At 45.1% G+C, this 18884-nt stretch overlaps 1 protein-coding gene across 1 annotated transcript; it reads right to left on the bottom strand.

Annotated features, from left to right (window-relative positions):
* Positions 1-667: 667 nt before the first annotated feature.
* Positions 668-18752, bottom strand: kctd3 (potassium channel tetramerization domain containing 3). Its single transcript, XM_064954054.1, is given in 20 exon segments — positions 668-4814; positions 4938-5076; positions 5177-5370; positions 7537-7633; positions 11575-11730; positions 13263-13433; positions 13615-13731; positions 13842-13929; positions 14637-14752; positions 14825-14930; positions 15014-15098; positions 15218-15308; positions 15930-15987; positions 15989-16086; positions 16369-16449; positions 16702-16760; positions 16873-16946; positions 17123-17168; positions 17421-17474; positions 18308-18752. Coding segments are annotated over 20 exon segments (2586 nt in total). The 5' UTR covers positions 18376-18752; the 3' UTR covers positions 668-4126.
* Between the last annotated feature and the right edge of the window lie 132 nt (positions 18753-18884).

Below are 18884 nucleotides of genomic sequence, written 5' to 3'. Positions count from 1 at the left end.
GTTAGAACAGAAGACAGGGTCCGTTTGAATAAAACTCGTTGACTCTTCTTGTGCAGCTTTGTGTAGAGAGCTGGACATCAATGGTTTATCAAAATTATAGGTATTGGAATGCTTTTTTCCCTTTTTCCATGATAAGACACGTCAAATTGTATTGAAATTGTCTAATTAACCAATAAGGCACGAGGGGGTGTGGTATATGGCCAAGATACCACAGCTAAGGGCTGTTCTTATACACGACGCAAAGCAGTGGCTCGATACAGCCCGTAGCCGTGGTATATTGGCTATATACCACAAACCCCCGAGATGCCTTATTGCTATTATAAACTGGTTATCAACCTAATTAGAGCAGTAAAAATGGTGTTTTTGTCATACCCGTGGTATACAGTCTGAAATACCACGGCCTTCAGCCAGTCAGCATTTCAGGGCTCGAACCACCCAGTTTACAAATTGTGTTTTTGTATGTCTCCGAAAATGAATGTACTTGGGAAATAAAGGAAAAATATGCCGCGGTTGTTGGCTGGAACAAAGACCAGAGGGCGGCACATCCACACACTCCATAATATACACATACAACCAACAAGACTGGAGTGAGGCATTGAACAAGTGTGATGGCGTGTCCCAGTTGTGCTTGGTGTTTGAGGACAAAGAATAAAGAGACAAGCTGACACACTGGGTTATTGTGTTTTACTCCCATCAGTACAGACATGGAGACGTCAGAGAGAGGACAGACACAGCAGCTAGTGACAGAACACACACACACACACACACACACAAAGTACCTGTTTCATCTCAACGCTGTTTAACACAATTCCTATGAAGGGTCGATGTGATCCATTACACTGAAAAAGTCATCATTAGCAACAGATAAACAGTATGCTTTTGTCATAAACAGGATTCTGTGGCACTCCTAACCAATGTTAAAGCCACACTAAACTGTATGAAGACCCCATATGTGTAGTCAGTATATATTCATTGATTTATTCAGCGTCAACCAGCATTAACCTGGAACTTGATTTTACACACATCCACAGTGCCCTCTAGTGGATTCACATTGTAGTACCTTACCAAGGACACCCAGACCCATCCACCAAATGGTAGGGATGGAGCTGCGTAACTATGGCCTGCCATTCAACTAGTATTAGGTCCTCCGTGTCCACCAAATCACGTCACGGGCACAACCAAAAGTATGTGGACACCTGCTCGTCAAACACATGGGCATTAATATGGAGTAGGTCCCCCCTTTGCTGCTATAACTGGACACACACACACACACACACACACACACACACACACACACACACACACACACACACACACACACACACCTATGGGGACGGTATTGTAGCCGTCAGTTTTGTTTTTGTCTTTTAAAAAGGGACACACCAAACTGGCAGTTACGACTGTGTCCCAACTCAAGGACACCATTTTGACAAGGGCATAGTAGCTGCACGTTCACAGCTATTGTCAAAGTAAAAAAAATAAAAGTTTTCTAAAGTAACAACAGAGTGATTGTAGCAGACAGTGTGGCCCTTGGCAGCTCACACATTCAGAAGCAGCAACACCACTTTATTACGCTCATAAATCACACAGCTATCAAACACCATTTTCAGCTCACAAAGTTGCTAACTTTTCTAAAAGGGAAGGTTACACTGCTGAGAGCCCAGCGCTGCTTCGGACGGACACACACACACACACACACACACACACACACACACACACACACACACACACACACACACACACACACACACACACACACTTTGACAAGAGTATCCACACTAACCTGGTGCTCCCTCCTTGCACTGTCACCCACTGAGAGAGAGAGAGACATAAGACACATTGATCCCATGATAAGACACTACAGCCGAAGACTTTTGAGTAGTGCTTGGATGGAGCAAAAGCCTGCATGCCCTGCAACCCTATTACACCCAACGTTACAATGCACGGCTACCAGGTTTGTGTGACTACTGCTTGTCAGATAAACCCAAGCTGAACTAAAGAGTTAGAAAAACAGGTCCTGTGTCAGTCTATAGGGCTCTATTCAATCCGTATCGTTCAGTTTTACAGCGCGATTGAAATTTAAAAGGCAAAATGTTCCCGCGTTATAGCGGAGACTGCGCTCACGGTAAACGCTGCACATGTCGGCTCAATCGGAAAGGACCTTTTACATTTCTATGGCGCAATCTGCAGCACTTCAGCGATACAGATTGAATCGAGCAACCAAGACGTCATCCTACATCCTATACGTCTAGCCAGCTCAACGACAATGGCAATTCAGTGCTAACACGTGCGTAATAGGCTAGAATCATAGTAGACGAGCAAGCACGAATACATAGGGACGTAATAATGCGTTGGGACATACATGTTATACAAAATGTTATAACGAGCGGCATCGATAGGTCTATTCCTTTTTAGTATCCGTCTGAGGTGAAAGTGTAAAACACAGCCAGAGAAGAGATATAGTTTGGGCCTAGATTTAATCCGATCGGCCATTTTCGGGCCGGCTATGCACCTTTTTAAAGGCAATGTTGCCGCGTTCGCATTCACGGTAAATGCTGCTTACCGTGTCGGCTCAATCAGGTGGATCTGACACGGATCAGGATAAATCCAGGCCTTAGACACGCAGAGATATAGAGGGATAGGCATTATTCCTCAACGGGCTGAATGTTATCTCAACCAAAATAAAGTGTTACTTCATCACTTAGTCGCCGTAGTGCGAGTGCAAATGCAATTTAGGTACGATACAATACTATTAATATGAATAGCTTATATGAGAAGACAGATGTCACAAACAACAGCAAATATGTAGACACACATCCTACACACATTTAAATGCATCAGCATGGTTAAATATTATATTGATTTGATTATGTAGATATATTCTCCATATATAATCAGATTGCATATTATTGAGATTTACATCTTTGTACATGTTGAACCCTCAGCTTGGTCTCATTCCATCTTTTACTAAACAGCTGGGTATAAGACAGACCTGGGTCAAATACTGTACTTTCAGAGACAATGGGTGCGCTTGATTTAGTTTGGTGGGACTATTCCACTGGCTGCATTGTACTGGACAAGCTAAATTAAGTGCACCTCAAGTTGTACGTATTTGACCCAGGTCTCGTCTAGTGATGGGGCGGAGGGAGGATGGGCCCCACTGACTACTCTCTCTCTCTCTCTCCTCGCCCTCCATCTGAAAGCTACTGTTGGGTGACAGGAGTGACGATAATAGCAGCTGTCCAACCTGTGACGTCACTGGGCAGTGAGAACAACACACTGCATAGACTATAGACAGATATCCTCCATTCAACCTTTGGTCTACTTCCTCTCTGCATCATTGAAAGGACAGGTGGATGTTTAAACTATGGCTAATGTTAAAAAAAGGCACTAAGCATGATTCCTTACATTTAAAATAACATAGAATGCCACGCAAAGTCACTAGGACCTTCAGCATGAGATGTCGGTCTGTTTGAGACGAAGAAGAAAAAAGAGAAATAAGAAGATTTACTGTGTAGCGTAGAATTCAGGCAGGTCTAAAACACGACACGCACGCCTACTGGCTGGTTGAACAGCATGACTGTGTGTTGTGTGGAGGTTCACAACCTGTGTTGTGCGTGTGAAAGTGACGACAACCACGAGGGGGGAAATAAACACATCTAGCACTTTGTGTTAATAGTCGATAAACTATAGTATGTAACACAAAGTCCTACTGATATCATGAGTGGACTTTTGGAAAAAACATTGATGGAAAACCATTTGTGCAGCTACCAGATTTACTGCCATGATGGAGAGATCCGAAGGGTTAAAGTCATACTCGGAACTAGAAGATCACCCTTAGGCTAGTTAGCGACTTCCAGCAGGCGTCAAGTTTCTTCTCTTGACTGAGAATGACAGGCTTTCTTTTGAGATGTCATACTGTGGTAGTCTAGAACATTGCCTGTGAGTTGAAGTTGCTCCCAAACATTGATCTAAGGTCAGTTTAGTGTGTTTTACTCCTAATGGTTAAGGTTAGAATTTGGGGAGGGTAGGCTGGTCCTAGATCAGTGGATAGGGGAGTAACTTCTCCCTAGAGCTGTTGACTGACTGACACCAGGGGCGTGTCGGCGTCAGAGCTGTCCGTAACTCACAGGCTGCTGTCCTGATTGGCCGGCTCACTGCACTTCCTGTGCCGGGGGGAAATGGAAGCCAGCTGGGTGGGGGAGGGGGAGGCAGTGGAGGAGGAGTCACTGCCTCCCCCCTCAGACCCCACCGAGGGGAGCGAGGTAAGCTGGGGGACTGGAGGTGCTCTCTTTCTGCCCAGAAATACTACCCCCTCAAACCCTCCCTTCCTTCTCACCTCAGACCGAGCCTCTGCCACTGATCCTAACCCCGCCCCCTCCTCTTCCAATTGGACCCTTCGCCAAGCGTCTCCTCCAGGACTGTCGGGGGGTTGCCGTGGCGATATAAAAACGCCCTCTTCGGCAGTGGCACCACCTGTGACCACGGAAGCATTAGCAACGACATCAGCATTAGCGGCGTTAGCGCTTCGACTAGCCCAGAGCTCCATGGCCGAGCCCCTCCGCTCGCCCTCCTCTCCCCCAGCCTCGCACAGTGACCGGGTTCGGGCCTCTGTACCTAGGCCTGCCCCCTGTCCTGGAGCCTGTCCGGGGCTCTCCAGCAGACCGGTCACCAGGGAGAAGTTCTGGAAGTCTCTGTAGCTGTGGAAGGACTCTGTGCGGCGGGCGTGGGCCAGCAGGGGGCTCTCTCTGTAGGGTCGCAGGGCTCCATAGGTAGCAGTCTCTGGGATGGGCTCCTGGGCCTGCAGCTGGAGGCTGGGACACACAGAAAGAAAATGGGGATCAGATAAATAGATATAGATGCCATGAAAAAGACACGTATATAGACAAACGTTGACAACATGAAGAGTCAGAAACAGACTACGGTCTGTAACTGACCTGGAGCAGGACTCTCGGAGGCGGCTGTGCTGCAGCACCGAAGGGGCGGGGCTGATGTTGGGCGTGGCACAGCGGGAGGTGCTGAGGTCACACTGGTCCAATAGCTGCAGCAGCTCCTCCTCTGTTGGTCCGCCCACCTCTGTCAATCAAACACATTATGACACTATACAAGCCATGGATATGTGCAATGCCCTCGGAAGCATCTGTTCCTATACAAACAATGTATTATCACTCCTCACCGTCAGTCTTCTTCTCCTCTCCCTTGTTGGCGGTGTCCATAGCGGTGGTGAGGTCCCACATCTGAATGCTGCCGTTGCCATGCCCAGTAAAGAGGTACCTCCTTGGTCTAGAACCCATCCTGCTAGAACCCTCACACTCCCTCACCGTGAAACACGAGATGGTGGTCCCATCTACTGCCGCCACCTCACAGATCCTAGCAGGGACAACCAGGACAGACCACATCAGACCGGAACGAACTGCATTCAGACAAGAACAGAGCAACCACAGTTCTGGTAGTTTAGTGTGTTTGAGCATAGTGCTAGCAGCACTTCGGTTAAAAGGTTGTATGCCCATATTTGATGAATTTAAGTGTGTTTACTGTGAGCTGGATGAAAGTGCTAAAAGGACCATGTTTATCAGACAAGACAATCATAACATAATGATGTGAACACACTCTCCGTAGCCCATGTGAGTAAGACCTTTAAACAGGTCAACATTCACAGGTCACAGGGCCAGACAGATTACCAGGACACGTACTCAGAGCATGAGCTGACCAGCTGGCAAGTGTTTTCACTGACATTTTCAACCTCACCCTGACCCAGTCTGTATACCTACATGCTTCAAACAGACCACCACAGTCCCTGTGCCCAAGAACGCCAAGGTAACCTGTCTAAATGACTACCGACCCGTAGCACTCACGCTTGTTGCCATGAAGTGCTTTGAAAGGCTGGTCATGGCTCACATCAACACCATCATCCCAGAAACCCATGATCCCTCCAATTCGCATACCGCCTCAACAGATCCACAGATGACGCAATCTGTATTGCACTCCACACTGCCCTTTCCCACCCGGACAAAGGGAACACCTATGTGAGAATTCTGTTCATTCACTACAACTCAGTGTTTAACACTATAGTGCCCTCCAAGCTCATCACTAAGTTAAGGACCCTGGTACTGAACACCTCCCTCTGCAACTGGATCCTGGACATCCTGACAGGCCGCCCCCAGGTGGTGCACGGGGGTCTCTCATGAGTCTTAGTCCCCTCCTGTACTCCCTGTTCACCCACGACTCCAACACCATCATAACGTTTGCCGACGACACAACGCTGGTAGCCCTGATCACAGACGACGATGAGACCGTCTACAGGGAGGAGGTCAGAGACCTGGCAGTGTGTTACCAGGACAACAACCTCTCCCTCAACGTGAGCAAGACAAAGGAGCTGATTGTGGACTACAGGAAAAGGAGGACCGAGCACAAACCCATTCACATCAACGGGGCTGTAGTGGAGCAGAGCGAGAGCTTCAGGTTCCTCGCTGTCGACATCACTAAGAACCTATCATGGTCCAAACACACCAAGACAGTCGTGAAGAGGGCACGAGAACGCCTATTCCCCCTCAGGAGGCTGAAAATAGTGCAGCTGTAGAGTGGGCTCCCGAGTGGCGCAGGGACTGGATCTCAATGCTAGAGGCGTCACTACAGACCCTGGTTAGATTCCAGGCTGTATCACAACCGGTCGTGATTGGGAGTCCCATAGGGCGGCGCACAATTGGCCCAGCATCGTCCAGGTTAGGGGTGAGTTTGGCCAGGGTAGGCTGTCATTGTAAATAAGAATTTGTTCTTAACGGACTTGCCTAGTTAAATTAAAAAATTAAAAAGAGCATCACCGCTTGTAAACTGCTCGGGATCCGACTGCAAGGCGCTACAGAGGGTAGTGCTTACAGCTCAGTACATCACTGGGGCAGAGCTCCCTGCCATCCAGGACCTCTATACCAGGCAGTATCAGAGGAAGGCCCTATAAATTGTCAATGACTACAGCCACCCAAGTCAGGCCAGACTGTTCTCTCAACTACCGCACGGCAAGAGGTACCGGAGCGCCAAGACGGAGACCAAAAGACTCTGTAACAGCTTCCACCCCCAAGCCATAAGACTGCTGAACAGATAGGAAACTGTCTCCCTGGACTATTTACATTGACCCCCTTGTTTTATTATTATTTATGTTTTCACAGGTTCACTCACTAGACTCTAACCACACACACACACTACACTCCAACACACAAACACACTCATATTCCTTCACATGCGCTGCTGCTACTCTGTTTATTATCGATGCGGTCACTTTACCCCTACACACATTTACATATTACCTCGACTAACCAGTACCCCTTCACATTGATTTGGTACCGGTACCCATTGTATATAGCCTAATTATTATTACTTGTATTTACTATTTTTTATTTGTTTATTTTGCAAATGTTTCTTACTTTTTTAAAACTCTGCATTGTTGGTTAAGGGCTCGTAAGTAAGCGTTGTGTTCGGCACATGTGACAAATACAATTTGATTTGGGTAGATGTTGTGTGAGAATAACTGATGCCCTGCACCTTTTCCCGGTGGAGGAGAGGCGAACAAACAGCTTGTTGGTGACGGGGATGACCTTCTGAATGAACACCTGCTGGTCATCTCTCTCCCCAAACGGACCTGAGAGGAAGCCAGACCACACTGGTTAGATTGGGCTCTAGAACAACTGCTAGGAACCTTTTCACACTATCATGCCCACCCAAGCCAAACGGTGTTGGCTCAGATATTTTCTTTTCACATTGTCCTTTTCAGCACGGTTTCAGCAACTATGGGGGATGCATAAGCAGGCCGGCTCAGTACAGCTTGGTTTGGCTCACATCGGTTCAGCTCAGAAATGTGAAAAAGCCCTTCATTGAAGGAGATGACGCCAGTCTTACTGGGATTTTAGACCCACACGAACACTAGGCTTCAGAATAGGGGTGTCAAACTAATTTTGTCCCAGGGGGTCGCACTGAAAATTGGTTGTATTTCCTTGCCGTCAACATTTGACGGAAATTGTCCTCGATCTACCGTTTTGGGAATTTTCATTGCTCCCTGACTGTTCAGCTTTCATTTGGGTGACTATTAGCGAGCTGGAAACAGTCAAGAAACTGTATAAAGGTAGATCCATTATCATTTCTACATAGTTTGGATTTAGTTTTAGTGATTTTAAAGTATAGTGTGTTTGTTTTTTCCCCCCCAACAACATTTTTGGGGTATTCATTATTTTTACTTAATTCACCCGTGGGTTTTATGTTTGACACCCCTGCTCTAGACCCTTTCTAGATAAAATACAAATGTTATCCATCCCTTCCATTTACTCTACACAGTGGGGCAAAAAAGTATTTCGTCAGCCACCAATTGTGCAAGTTCTCCCACTTAAAAAGATGAGAGGCCTGTAATTTTCATCATAGTTGAAGTGTACCTATGACAGACAAAATGAGAAGAAAAAAAATCCAGGAATCACATTGTAGGATTTTTAATGAATTTATTTGCAAATTATGGTGGAAAATAAGTATTTGGTCAATAATAAAAGTTTATCTCAATACTTTGTTATATACCCTTTGTTGGCAATGACAGAGGTCAAACGTTTTCTGTAAGTCTTCACAAGGTTTTCACACACTGTTGTTGGTATTTTGGCCCATTCCTCCATGCAGATCTCCTCTAGAGCAGTGATGTTTTGGGGCTGTTGCTGGGCAACACGGACTTTCAACTCCCTCCAAAGATTTTCTATGGGGTTGAGATCTGGAGACTGGCTAGGTCACTCCAGGACCTTGGAATGGTTCTTACGAAGCCACTCCTTCGTTGCCCGGGCGGTGTGTTTGGGATCATTGTCATGCTGAAAGACCCAGCCACGTTTCATCTTTAATGCCCTTGCTGATGGAAGGAGATGTTCACTCAAAATCTCACGATACATGGCCCCATTCATTCTTTCCTTTACGCGGCTCAGTCGTCCTGGTCCCTTTGCAGACAAAACAGCCCCAAAGCATGATGTTTCCACCTCCATGCTTCACAGTAGGTATGGTGATTTTTGGATGCAACTCAGCATTCTTTGTCCTCCAAACACAACGAGTTGAGTTTTTACCAAAAAGTAATATTTTGGTTTCATCTGACCATATTACATTCTCCCAATCTTCTTCTGGATCATCCAAATGCTCTCTAGCAAACTTCAGACGGGCCTGGACATGTGTCCCCCTGCTTAAGCCAGTACGTCTGGCATTGCAGGATTTGAGTCCCTGGCGGCGTAGTGTGTTACTGATGGTAGGCTATGTTACTTTGGTCCCAGCTCTCTGCAGGTCATTCACTAGGTCCCCCCGTGTGGTTCTGGGATTTTTGCTCACCGTTCTTGTGATCATTTTGACCCCACGGGGTGAGATCTTGCGTGGAGCCCCAGATCGAGGGAGATTATCAGTGGTCTTGTATGTCTTCCATTTCCTAATAATTGCTCCCACAGTTGATTTCTTCAAACCAAGCTGCTTACCTATTGCAGATTCAGTCTTCCCAGCCTGGTGCAGGTCTACAATTTTGTTTCTGGTGTCCTTTGACAGCTCTTTGGTCTTGGCCATAGTGGAGTTTGGAGTGTGACTGTTTGAGGTTGTGGACAGGTGTCTTTTATACTGATAACAAGTTCAAACAGGTACCATTAAAAACAGGTAACGAGTGGAGGACAGAGAAGCCTCTTAAAGAAGAAGTTACAGGTCTGTGAGAGCCAGAAATCTTACTTGTTTGTAGGTGACCAAACACTTATTTTCCACCGTAATTCATTAAAAATCCTACAATGTGATTTTCTGGATTTAAAAAAAATTGTCTGTCATAGTTGAAGTGTACCTATGATGAAAATTACAGGCCTCTCTCATCTTTTTAAGTAGGAGAACTTGCACAATTGGTGGCTGACTAAATACTTTTTTGCCCCACTGTATACAGTTGAAGTTTACATACACCTTAGCCAAATACATTTAAACTCAATATTTCACAATTCCTGAAATTTAATCCTAGTAAAAATGCCCTGTTTTAGGTCAGTTAGGATCCCAACTATTTTTTAAGAATGTGAAATGTCAGAATAATAGTAGATAATTATTTATTTCAGCTTTTATTTCTTTCATCACATTCCCAGTGTGTCAGAAGTTTTCATACACTCAATTAGTATTTGGTAGCATTGCCTTTAAATTGTTTAACTTGGGTCAAACGTTTTGGGTAGCCTTTCACAAGCTTCCCACAATAAGTTGGGTGAATTTTGGCCCATTCCTCCTGACAGAGCTGGTGTAACTGAGTCAGGTTTGTAGGCCTCCTTGCTCGCACTGGCTTTTTCAGTTCTGCCCACAAATGTTCTATGGGATTGAGGTCAGGTCTTTGTGATGGCCACTCCAATACCTCGACTTTGTTGTCCTTAAGCCATGTTGCCACAACTGTGGAAGTATTCTTGGGGTCATTGTCCATTTGCGTCCAAACTTTAACTTCCTGACTGATGTCTTGAGATGTTGCTTCAATATATCCACATCCTTCTCCTACCTCATGATGCCATCAATTTTGTGAAGTGCACCAGTCCCTCCTGCAGCAAAGCACCCCCACAACATGGTGCTGCCACCCCCGTGCTTCACGGTTGGGATGGTGTTCTTCGGCTAGCAAGCATCCCCCCCTTTTCCTCCATACATAACGATGGTCATTATGGCCAAACAGTTCTGTTTTTGTTTCATCAGACCAGAGGACATTTCTCCAAAAAAGTACAATCTTTGTCTCCATGTACAGTTGCAAACCAGGCTTTTTTATGGCGGTTTTAGAGCAGTGGCTTCTTCCTTGCTGAGCGGCCTTTCAGGTTATGTCGATATAGGACTCGTTTTACTGTGGATATAGATACTTTTGTACCTGTTTCCTCCAACATCTTCACAAGGTCCTTTGCTGTTGTTCTGGGATTGATTTGCACCTTTCGCACCAAAGTACGTTCATCTCTAGGAGACAGAACACGTCTCCTTCCTGAGCGGTATGAAGGCTGCGTGGTCCCATGGTGTTTATTCTTACGTACTATTGTTTGTACAGATGAACGTGGTACCTTCAGGCGTTTGGAAATTGCTCCTAAGGATGAATCAGACTTGTGGGGGTCTACAATTTTTTGCTGAGGTCTTGGCTGATTTCTTTTGATTTTCCCATGATGTCAAGCAAAGAGGCACTGAGTTTGAAGGTCGGCCTTGAAATACATCCACAGGTACACGTCCAATTGACTCAAATGATATCAATTAGCCTATCAGAAGTTTCTAAAGCCATGACATAATTTTCTGGAATTTTCCAAACTGTTTAAAGGCACAGTCAACTTAGTGCATGTACATTTCTGACCAACTGGAATTGTGATACAGTGAATTATAAGTGAAATAAATCTGTCTGTAAACAATTGTTGGAAAAATTACTTGTGTAATGCACAAAGTAGATGTCTTAACCAACTTGCCAAAACTATAGTTTGTTAACAAGACAATTGTGGAGTGGTTGAAAAACGAGTTAATGACTTCAACCTTCCGACTTCAACTGTATGTCCCTTTCTCCTTTCCTAACTCTCCCCAACCCTCTACCCATCCTCCTCCTCTCTCTCTCACCGATGTCGTTGCCTGATGAGTAGCTGCCGTGGCTCTCCGTCTCCTCCAATGAGAGGATCTTAAAGGAGGCCAGGGGGGTGGAGCCAGGCTGCGTGGAAATCATGCCTCGGAAGCGCGTCACTGTCCACGTCCGCACGTGGTTGTTGTCCGCACACACTAAAGGACACGCACACGGACAAACAGACAGACAGACGGTGACACACAATGTACAGTAGCAGTCAAAAGTTTGGACACACCGACAGTACTCATTCCAGGGTTTTTATTTATGTATACTATTTTTCTACATTGTACAATAATAGTGAAGATATCAAAACTATGAAATAACACATATGGAATCATGTAGTAACCAACAAAATACAAGTGTTAAGCAAATCAAAATATAGTATATATTTGAGATTCTTCAAAGTAGCCACCCTTTGCCTTGATGACAGCTTTGCACAGTCTTGGCATTCTCTCAACCAGCTTCATGAGGTAGTCACCTGGAATGCATTTCCATTAACAAGCGGGCCTTGTTAAAAAGTGAATTTGTGGAATTTCTTTCCTTCTTAATGCGTTTGAGCCAATCAGTTGTGTTCTGACAAGGTAGGGGTGGTATACAGAAGATAGCCCTATTTGGTAAAAGACTAAATCCATATTATGGCAAGAACAGCTCAAATAAGCAAAGAGAAACAACAGTGCATCATTATTTTAAGACATGAAGGTTAGTCAAGTGCAGTCGCAAAAACCATCAAGCATCAACTGTTCAGAATCAGGCCTTCATGGTCAAATTGCGGCAAAGAAACCACTACTAAAGGACACCAATAATAAGAAGAGTCTTGAGTGGGCCAAGAAACACGAGCAATGGACATTACACCGGTGGAAATCTGTCATTTGGCCGAATGAGTCCAAATTTGAGATTTGAGATTTTTGGTTCCAACCGCCATGTCTTTGTGAGACACAGAGTAGGTGAACAGATGATCTTCGCATGTGTGGTTCCCACAGTGAAGCATGGAGGTCAATTTAGAATTCAAGGCACACTTAACCAGCATGGCTACCATTCTGCAGCAATACACACAGCCAACTGGTTTGCGCTTAGTGGGACTATCATTTGTTTTTCAGCAGAACAATGACCCAACACACCTCCAGGCTCTGTAAGGACTATTTGACCAAGAATGAGAGTGATGGAGTGCTGCTTCAGATGATCTGGCCTCCACAATCACCTGACCTCAACCCAATGAGATGGTTTGGGAAGAGTTGGACCGCAGAGTGAAGGAAAAGCAGCCAAAAAGTGCCCAGCAGAAGTGGGAACTCCCTCTAGACTGTTGGAAAAGCATTCCTCGTGAAGCTGGTTGAGAGAATGCCAAGCGTGTGCACAGCTGGCATCAAGGCAAAGGGTAGCTACTTTGAAGAATCTCACATATAAAATATATTTTGTTTTGTTTAACACTTTTTTTGGTTACTACATGATTCCATATGTGTTATTTCAAAGTTTTGATGTCTTCACTATTATTCTACAATTTAGAAAATAGTAAAAATAAAGAAAAGCCCTTGAATGAGTAGGGTTCCAAACTTTCACTGGTACTGTATATGAAGCACAGCCATTAAAATACAGATATTTAGACACAGAAATCATTAGCATACCTATTATTTTCTTATCCTGATTACACAACGCTCAAACCTGTCCCAAAACCCCCTCCTCCCCTTCTTACCTGAGACCAGGTGTTTCTCCGAGAGCATGATCTTAGTGACAGGGGAGCGGTGGACAGTAAAAGTTTGGAAGAGCTGAGGTCCAGAGCCTACTGTCTCAGGGTGTTGAACTATGACCCGGACTGCTCCAGAACTGGTTCCATACGCTATCTCTATCCAGTTACCACTCACACCTCGAGAGAAAAATAGAGAGATAAGATTTCACAAAAGATAATTGTTCAGAAAGGCTGAACCCCAATGAAGATGGAAATACATGATTTGCGTGTGAGTGTGCGCATGCATGTACACGTAGGTATGTGTTCGAGAGCGTGTGTGCAAGAGCGTGCGTGTGTGTGTGTGTGTGTGTGGACTCACTGGTCTTGGGTGTGAGGTAGACACTGAGGGCAGTGATGGCGTCATTAGACGGGTCGTGGTACAGCTCTGTCACCAACAGATCATTATCCTTCATCCTCAGAGGAAACTTCTGCATGTCTGAGAGAGAGAACCAAGAAGGCTTCGGGTCAATTCCATTTCAGTCAACGAAGGAAGTAAACAAAAAAACAAAACTCGAATTCCACTTCCTGAATTAAGCGTGTGTGTACCTATGTAGTAGATGGATCCGTTGTTGCAGCCCAGCAGCAGAAAGGAGCCTGCCGTGTCACAGCTAGTGATGGGAACTACATCCTGTACCTGATGCAGAGGAGAGAAAATAAAGGGTTCAAATGAAACCTCTCCCTCTCTGTGTGTGTTCCAGGGTGGCCAACGTCACGCAGGGCTCACACAACACTACGATTCTTTTCTCTGATGTTCATGGCTACTGCTGTGCATCAAACAGTGGTGGGGAAAGTACTCAATTGTCATACTTGAGTAAAAGTAAAAGATACCTTAATAGAGAATGACTCAAGTGAAAGTCACACAGTAAAAATACTGCTTGAGTAAAAGTATTTGGTTTTAAATATACTTAAGTATCAAAAGTAATTTTATTTTGATTGACAGATAGCCAGGGGGCACACTCCAACACTCAGACATCATTTACAAACAAAGCATTTGTGTTTAATGAGTCTTCCAGATCAGAGGCAGTAGTGTGAATGGGACCATTTTCCTGTGAAAACGAGTACATTTGGGTGTCAGGGAAAATGTACAGAGCAAAAAGTACATTATTTTCTTCAGGAAGGCAGTGAAGTAAAAGTTGGCAAAAATAGAAATAGTAAAGCTCAGATACCCCCAAAAACTGCTTAAGTAGGACTTTACACCACTGCCATAAAAAAAAGGCACAAAATTATGTTCACGGCACACATGTATGAACCTTAAAACGTTCTTCTTCTCTAAGCCCTGTTCCCATCTCTCTCCCTCCCCCTCTATCTATCCATCCAGACACACACCCTATGTTATCCTACCTGCCAGTGCTGTGTGACAGCGTTCCAGACTCCCACCTTCCCAGTGTGACTGGTGGCCACCAGCTGGTTCCCGATGAAGAACAGATGATCTACGGGTACACCCAGACTAAACACACCTAGAGAGCGAGAGGAGAGAGAAACAATCAAACGCCTCACCCTTCCCAAAACACACACACACACACACCTACCGATCTCATTGCCACTCCCTCCGTCTTGGATGCTCCAGAGGATGATGTTGCTATTGGAGGCAGCTGCCACCATCTTGTCCTTATCACCATGGGGACCACCCACCACCTGTACAACAATAAACTTGATTGATAAAGCACCTTTCGGACAATACATTGTGATTCAGTGATGCGCAGTCCTGGCAGTGTAACCTTGGCGTTAAGGGCGACTCTCTCGATGGACCAGCCCAGATAGGGGCTAGAAAACACCTGCTGCCACCCCGACGACTCTTTTATCCTGAAGAAAACATACACGTTAATACACACACACACACTCAAGATGTATGTACAATCTGCACAATCTATAAATAATATCAACTCGGAGTGGATGAATCCGACTACAAATGCCAGTGTTACCTGTAGCAGATGACAAAGTGTGCATAAGCCACTACGATCCAGTTATGATGTCCAGCTACAATCAGCACCTTCCTAGGGTCCACCACAGCACCTGGACACATAACAAGGCACTTTACCTAATAACCTGGAAACATAACATTTTACCTTACAACCGGGAAACACACACAGTGCTGTACGCAATGGTCCGCCTACCCATATTGTTAGCTACTTTTTACTGTATACTGAGCATGCTCTGTACATTATCATGATCGCGCTGAAGTGCTTACAAATGCAACGTTATTACAAAATGTATGTACACGACCATGCACAACGTATTTGGGTCAGGGTGTCAACAAAATGACATTTGATCGTCAATATTACTTATAGGATCATTCGGCTGTGTTTTAAGTATGTGCGTAGTACAGTGAACCCCAGCTCAAACCAGCTCTGATTCTAACACTCACAGCCCAGAACGAATTGAAGTGTGAACTTTTAACTTTGGTGCTTTTTACCCGACGTCAGGTCATGTTAGCTCCAGCTGTAACGCAGCCACACAAACGCCATCTCCTGACCAGCGGTAGGACTGAGGATTACTCAGATTGGTCGTTAAACAGGCACACAGTGTTCTGAGGAGACTGGGGAGTAGACCACCACAGAACCTGCTCCACGCCTCATTACACAAACATCCTCGCCCCAACCCTTGTTATTTTTTTTACCCTGCCCTCCTGCTCACCCAGTCTGTGTGGTCCCTCGGCTCCAGGGGGTCCGGGGAGTGAGGGGTGTGGGGGACAGGAATGGGGAACCCCCCTCTGCTCCGATAGGACCAGGCCGATCCTCAGGGGCAGGGCCCGAGGCTGCAGGGGTGGAGCTGAACTTACGGGCTGGGAGAGCTGTGGGAGAAACACATTAGTCAAGCGATCAACCAACAAACTAAGAAAATAACAACTATAATTCTACATGACGGACACATTTTATGAACGTCAAAAATACCAAAAGTTCAAAGACCAAAATGAACACTAGAAAGAGCGTCACTAGAGCGCTCACCTTTCCCTTGTAAGCAGACAGAGAGATAGAGGGATATGATAGATGGAGGGAGAATACAATGATGTCCTGTAGTTTACCTGTGCCAGAGGACAGACTTCCAGGTAAGAGGAGTTGTGGGAACACAGTACCTGGAGGGGGAAGGTATCCATGGAACAGAACACTGCCACAGGACGAACGTTCTATCTCCTCACACAGCAGCAACCTCCTCACTGAAGACAACCACGGCAACACAAGAGGAAAAAGTCTGAAACACTGTAGAAACTTGATATATAAGCCACTAAATCAGCATTTGACAGCATGCAATGTGATGTACACAGTTGCTTGGTATTATGCAGTAGATAAGTGTACTGAAAACTACTTGGGAAGTTGACACGGTCAAACTATTAAGTGATGGTTAAATAACAATGTAATACCATGTTAGAAGCACAGTAACTACTCAGGCTAGTGCAACGAGGTCATACCTAACGGCGTTATCCCATAAAACTCAGCTTCATGGCGGAGAATGTTAATGTTTACCCCCCTATGAAGAGAAGAGAACATCCATTCTAAGACATTATAACCTGGACCAATATGCTTCTGCTAATATTTAAAGGATACGGATCCTGTGTGTGGAGAGGGTCAGGAGCTCTTACCGCAAGTCTAACTCTTTGGTTCGAAGAAAATTCAAAATGGACGCAAAGGCTGTCGGATCCCTGTCAATAAATATCTGGAGGACAAGAGGCACATTTCGAAACGTAACACAGAAATATCATTATGTTACAGTTTAATATCACCGTGCGAGAGTACACGAGAGAATATTTGTGAAACGTGTGGCCAACGCTCTCACCAGACGCCCCCCCCCCCAATAATATGTTTGCCTGTCGCATAGAAGAATGTACTCACGGCTCCAGTTTCATCACGTAGAGTTGATATTCTCCCACTCAGCAAACTGAAACACACATACACACACACATAACCTCATGTTCTAGTTAGCCCATAACAAGCTCCTCTCAGCTTTCATTCTGGCTTTATGTCAAATGTGGGCCAGACTAGTCCTAACACTGTTTTTTGATACATTATCAAGACTGAATCCTTGGGAGATCAACCTTGAAGTGAACTAGGTGACCTTTCCAGAGCTGACGCCAGATCACATCTTAGCAGACACGTGAAGAGAACAAGTACAGAGGGATGCAGACCCCACCTTGAGAAGAAAGAGTCTGGGATCCACATGAGAGTCTGTCTAGAGGTGCTGAACCTGAGAGGGAGGAGAGGATATACCTTAGATCAGACCAAGGATATAAGACATACTGTATCATGACGCAATGGATTGTACTGTACAATAATACATACAAATGGTCATGAATTCTCATGGGTTTTCATGTATTCCTCCAAAGAGGGATACATAGAAATACATACAAGTGATGATATGGCCTATGTCCAAGGTGGAGTCATGTTACATACACACTTAATACATTATGGAAAGTATTTGCTGTGAGATACATGTATCATGATTGGGTAATGCTCCTGCAGTCTGGTCTCAGGGTTGTGTTCGATTTCTCCTCATGGACACAATGCAACTGCAACTTGTAACATATCATACCAATTGTAAAACATAACATACGACATGGATGATGGACATCCACAAATTAATACATACCATAAGGACACGTAACATATCATACTAATTGGAGTGTGCCGGAATTAAGTTTACTATGTTACGTCTACCCTCGAGTCTGTGGCTACTTGGAACACAGTCAATAATACAGGCAATCTACTACACATTCTCCAGACATAGCCATAGTTAACTATATAAGCCTATATCCTATGTGACAGAACATGGCCATTCGCTGCGGAACACCAAGTGATGTTGATACGATGTAAACACGCCTTGATAATACGAGCGCTTGTGTTGCGTGCTTTTCGTGCATTTTATCGCAGCTCCAATTCCATGTTCTCGTCTGCGACAGCATGCCGTTGCCGACCTAAAAAGAAACGACCATTGCAACATGTCGAGTCTGTCAATACCGTCCTCCATGAGCGCACATTGACAGTTCGATAGACTGTGGGGCTATTTAGGCGCTGTAATACCTTGTCCCACCGACGTTCAGTTGAATAATTTCTCCCATCCCAGATGTTAAATTGACATTCGCGGCCATGTTTCCACCCCGTCCCGTGCGTGTGGGTCACTCGTAGCCAGCAGAATGTATCCAATGTTCCCAGTTTGGTGTGTCGATCTTCAGTTTACCCCCTTCTGCTCCTCGCTCCCCTACGTCTCCAAGCCTCCATAAAATGTTAGACTTCCACACAGCGATAGTTCCCGAATTCATAGGCTATGGTTGTGTGTAGCCTTTAGGCAATGGCCAGGCGAGTCTAATTTACCAAAGTTAGCCGATATACACGTTCATATGCATCCATGTGAGTTTGTAATATCGAGTATTTTAGGGTCTTCGAGCTGCTTTCTGTGTCGTGACGACTGTCGACGATGTGGTCTGGTCGGATGAACCGCTGCCTCTCCCACTACGGTCACTACGTCATCCCATATCTGGAGGCCGTAGCCAGTCTATCCATATTGAACCACTTGGGTCACTTCTCTGAATCGAATGAATATATTTACTATTATAATACTTATTTATGCATATACTTGAAAACAAAATGTCTAAATCAT

This window comes from Oncorhynchus masou, chromosome 32 (assembly GCF_036934945.1).
Source record: "Oncorhynchus masou masou isolate Uvic2021 chromosome 32, UVic_Omas_1.1, whole genome shotgun sequence".
Lineage (NCBI taxonomy): Eukaryota > Metazoa > Chordata > Actinopteri > Salmoniformes > Salmonidae > Oncorhynchus > Oncorhynchus masou.
This window is presented reverse-complemented; position numbering and strand designations above follow the sequence as displayed.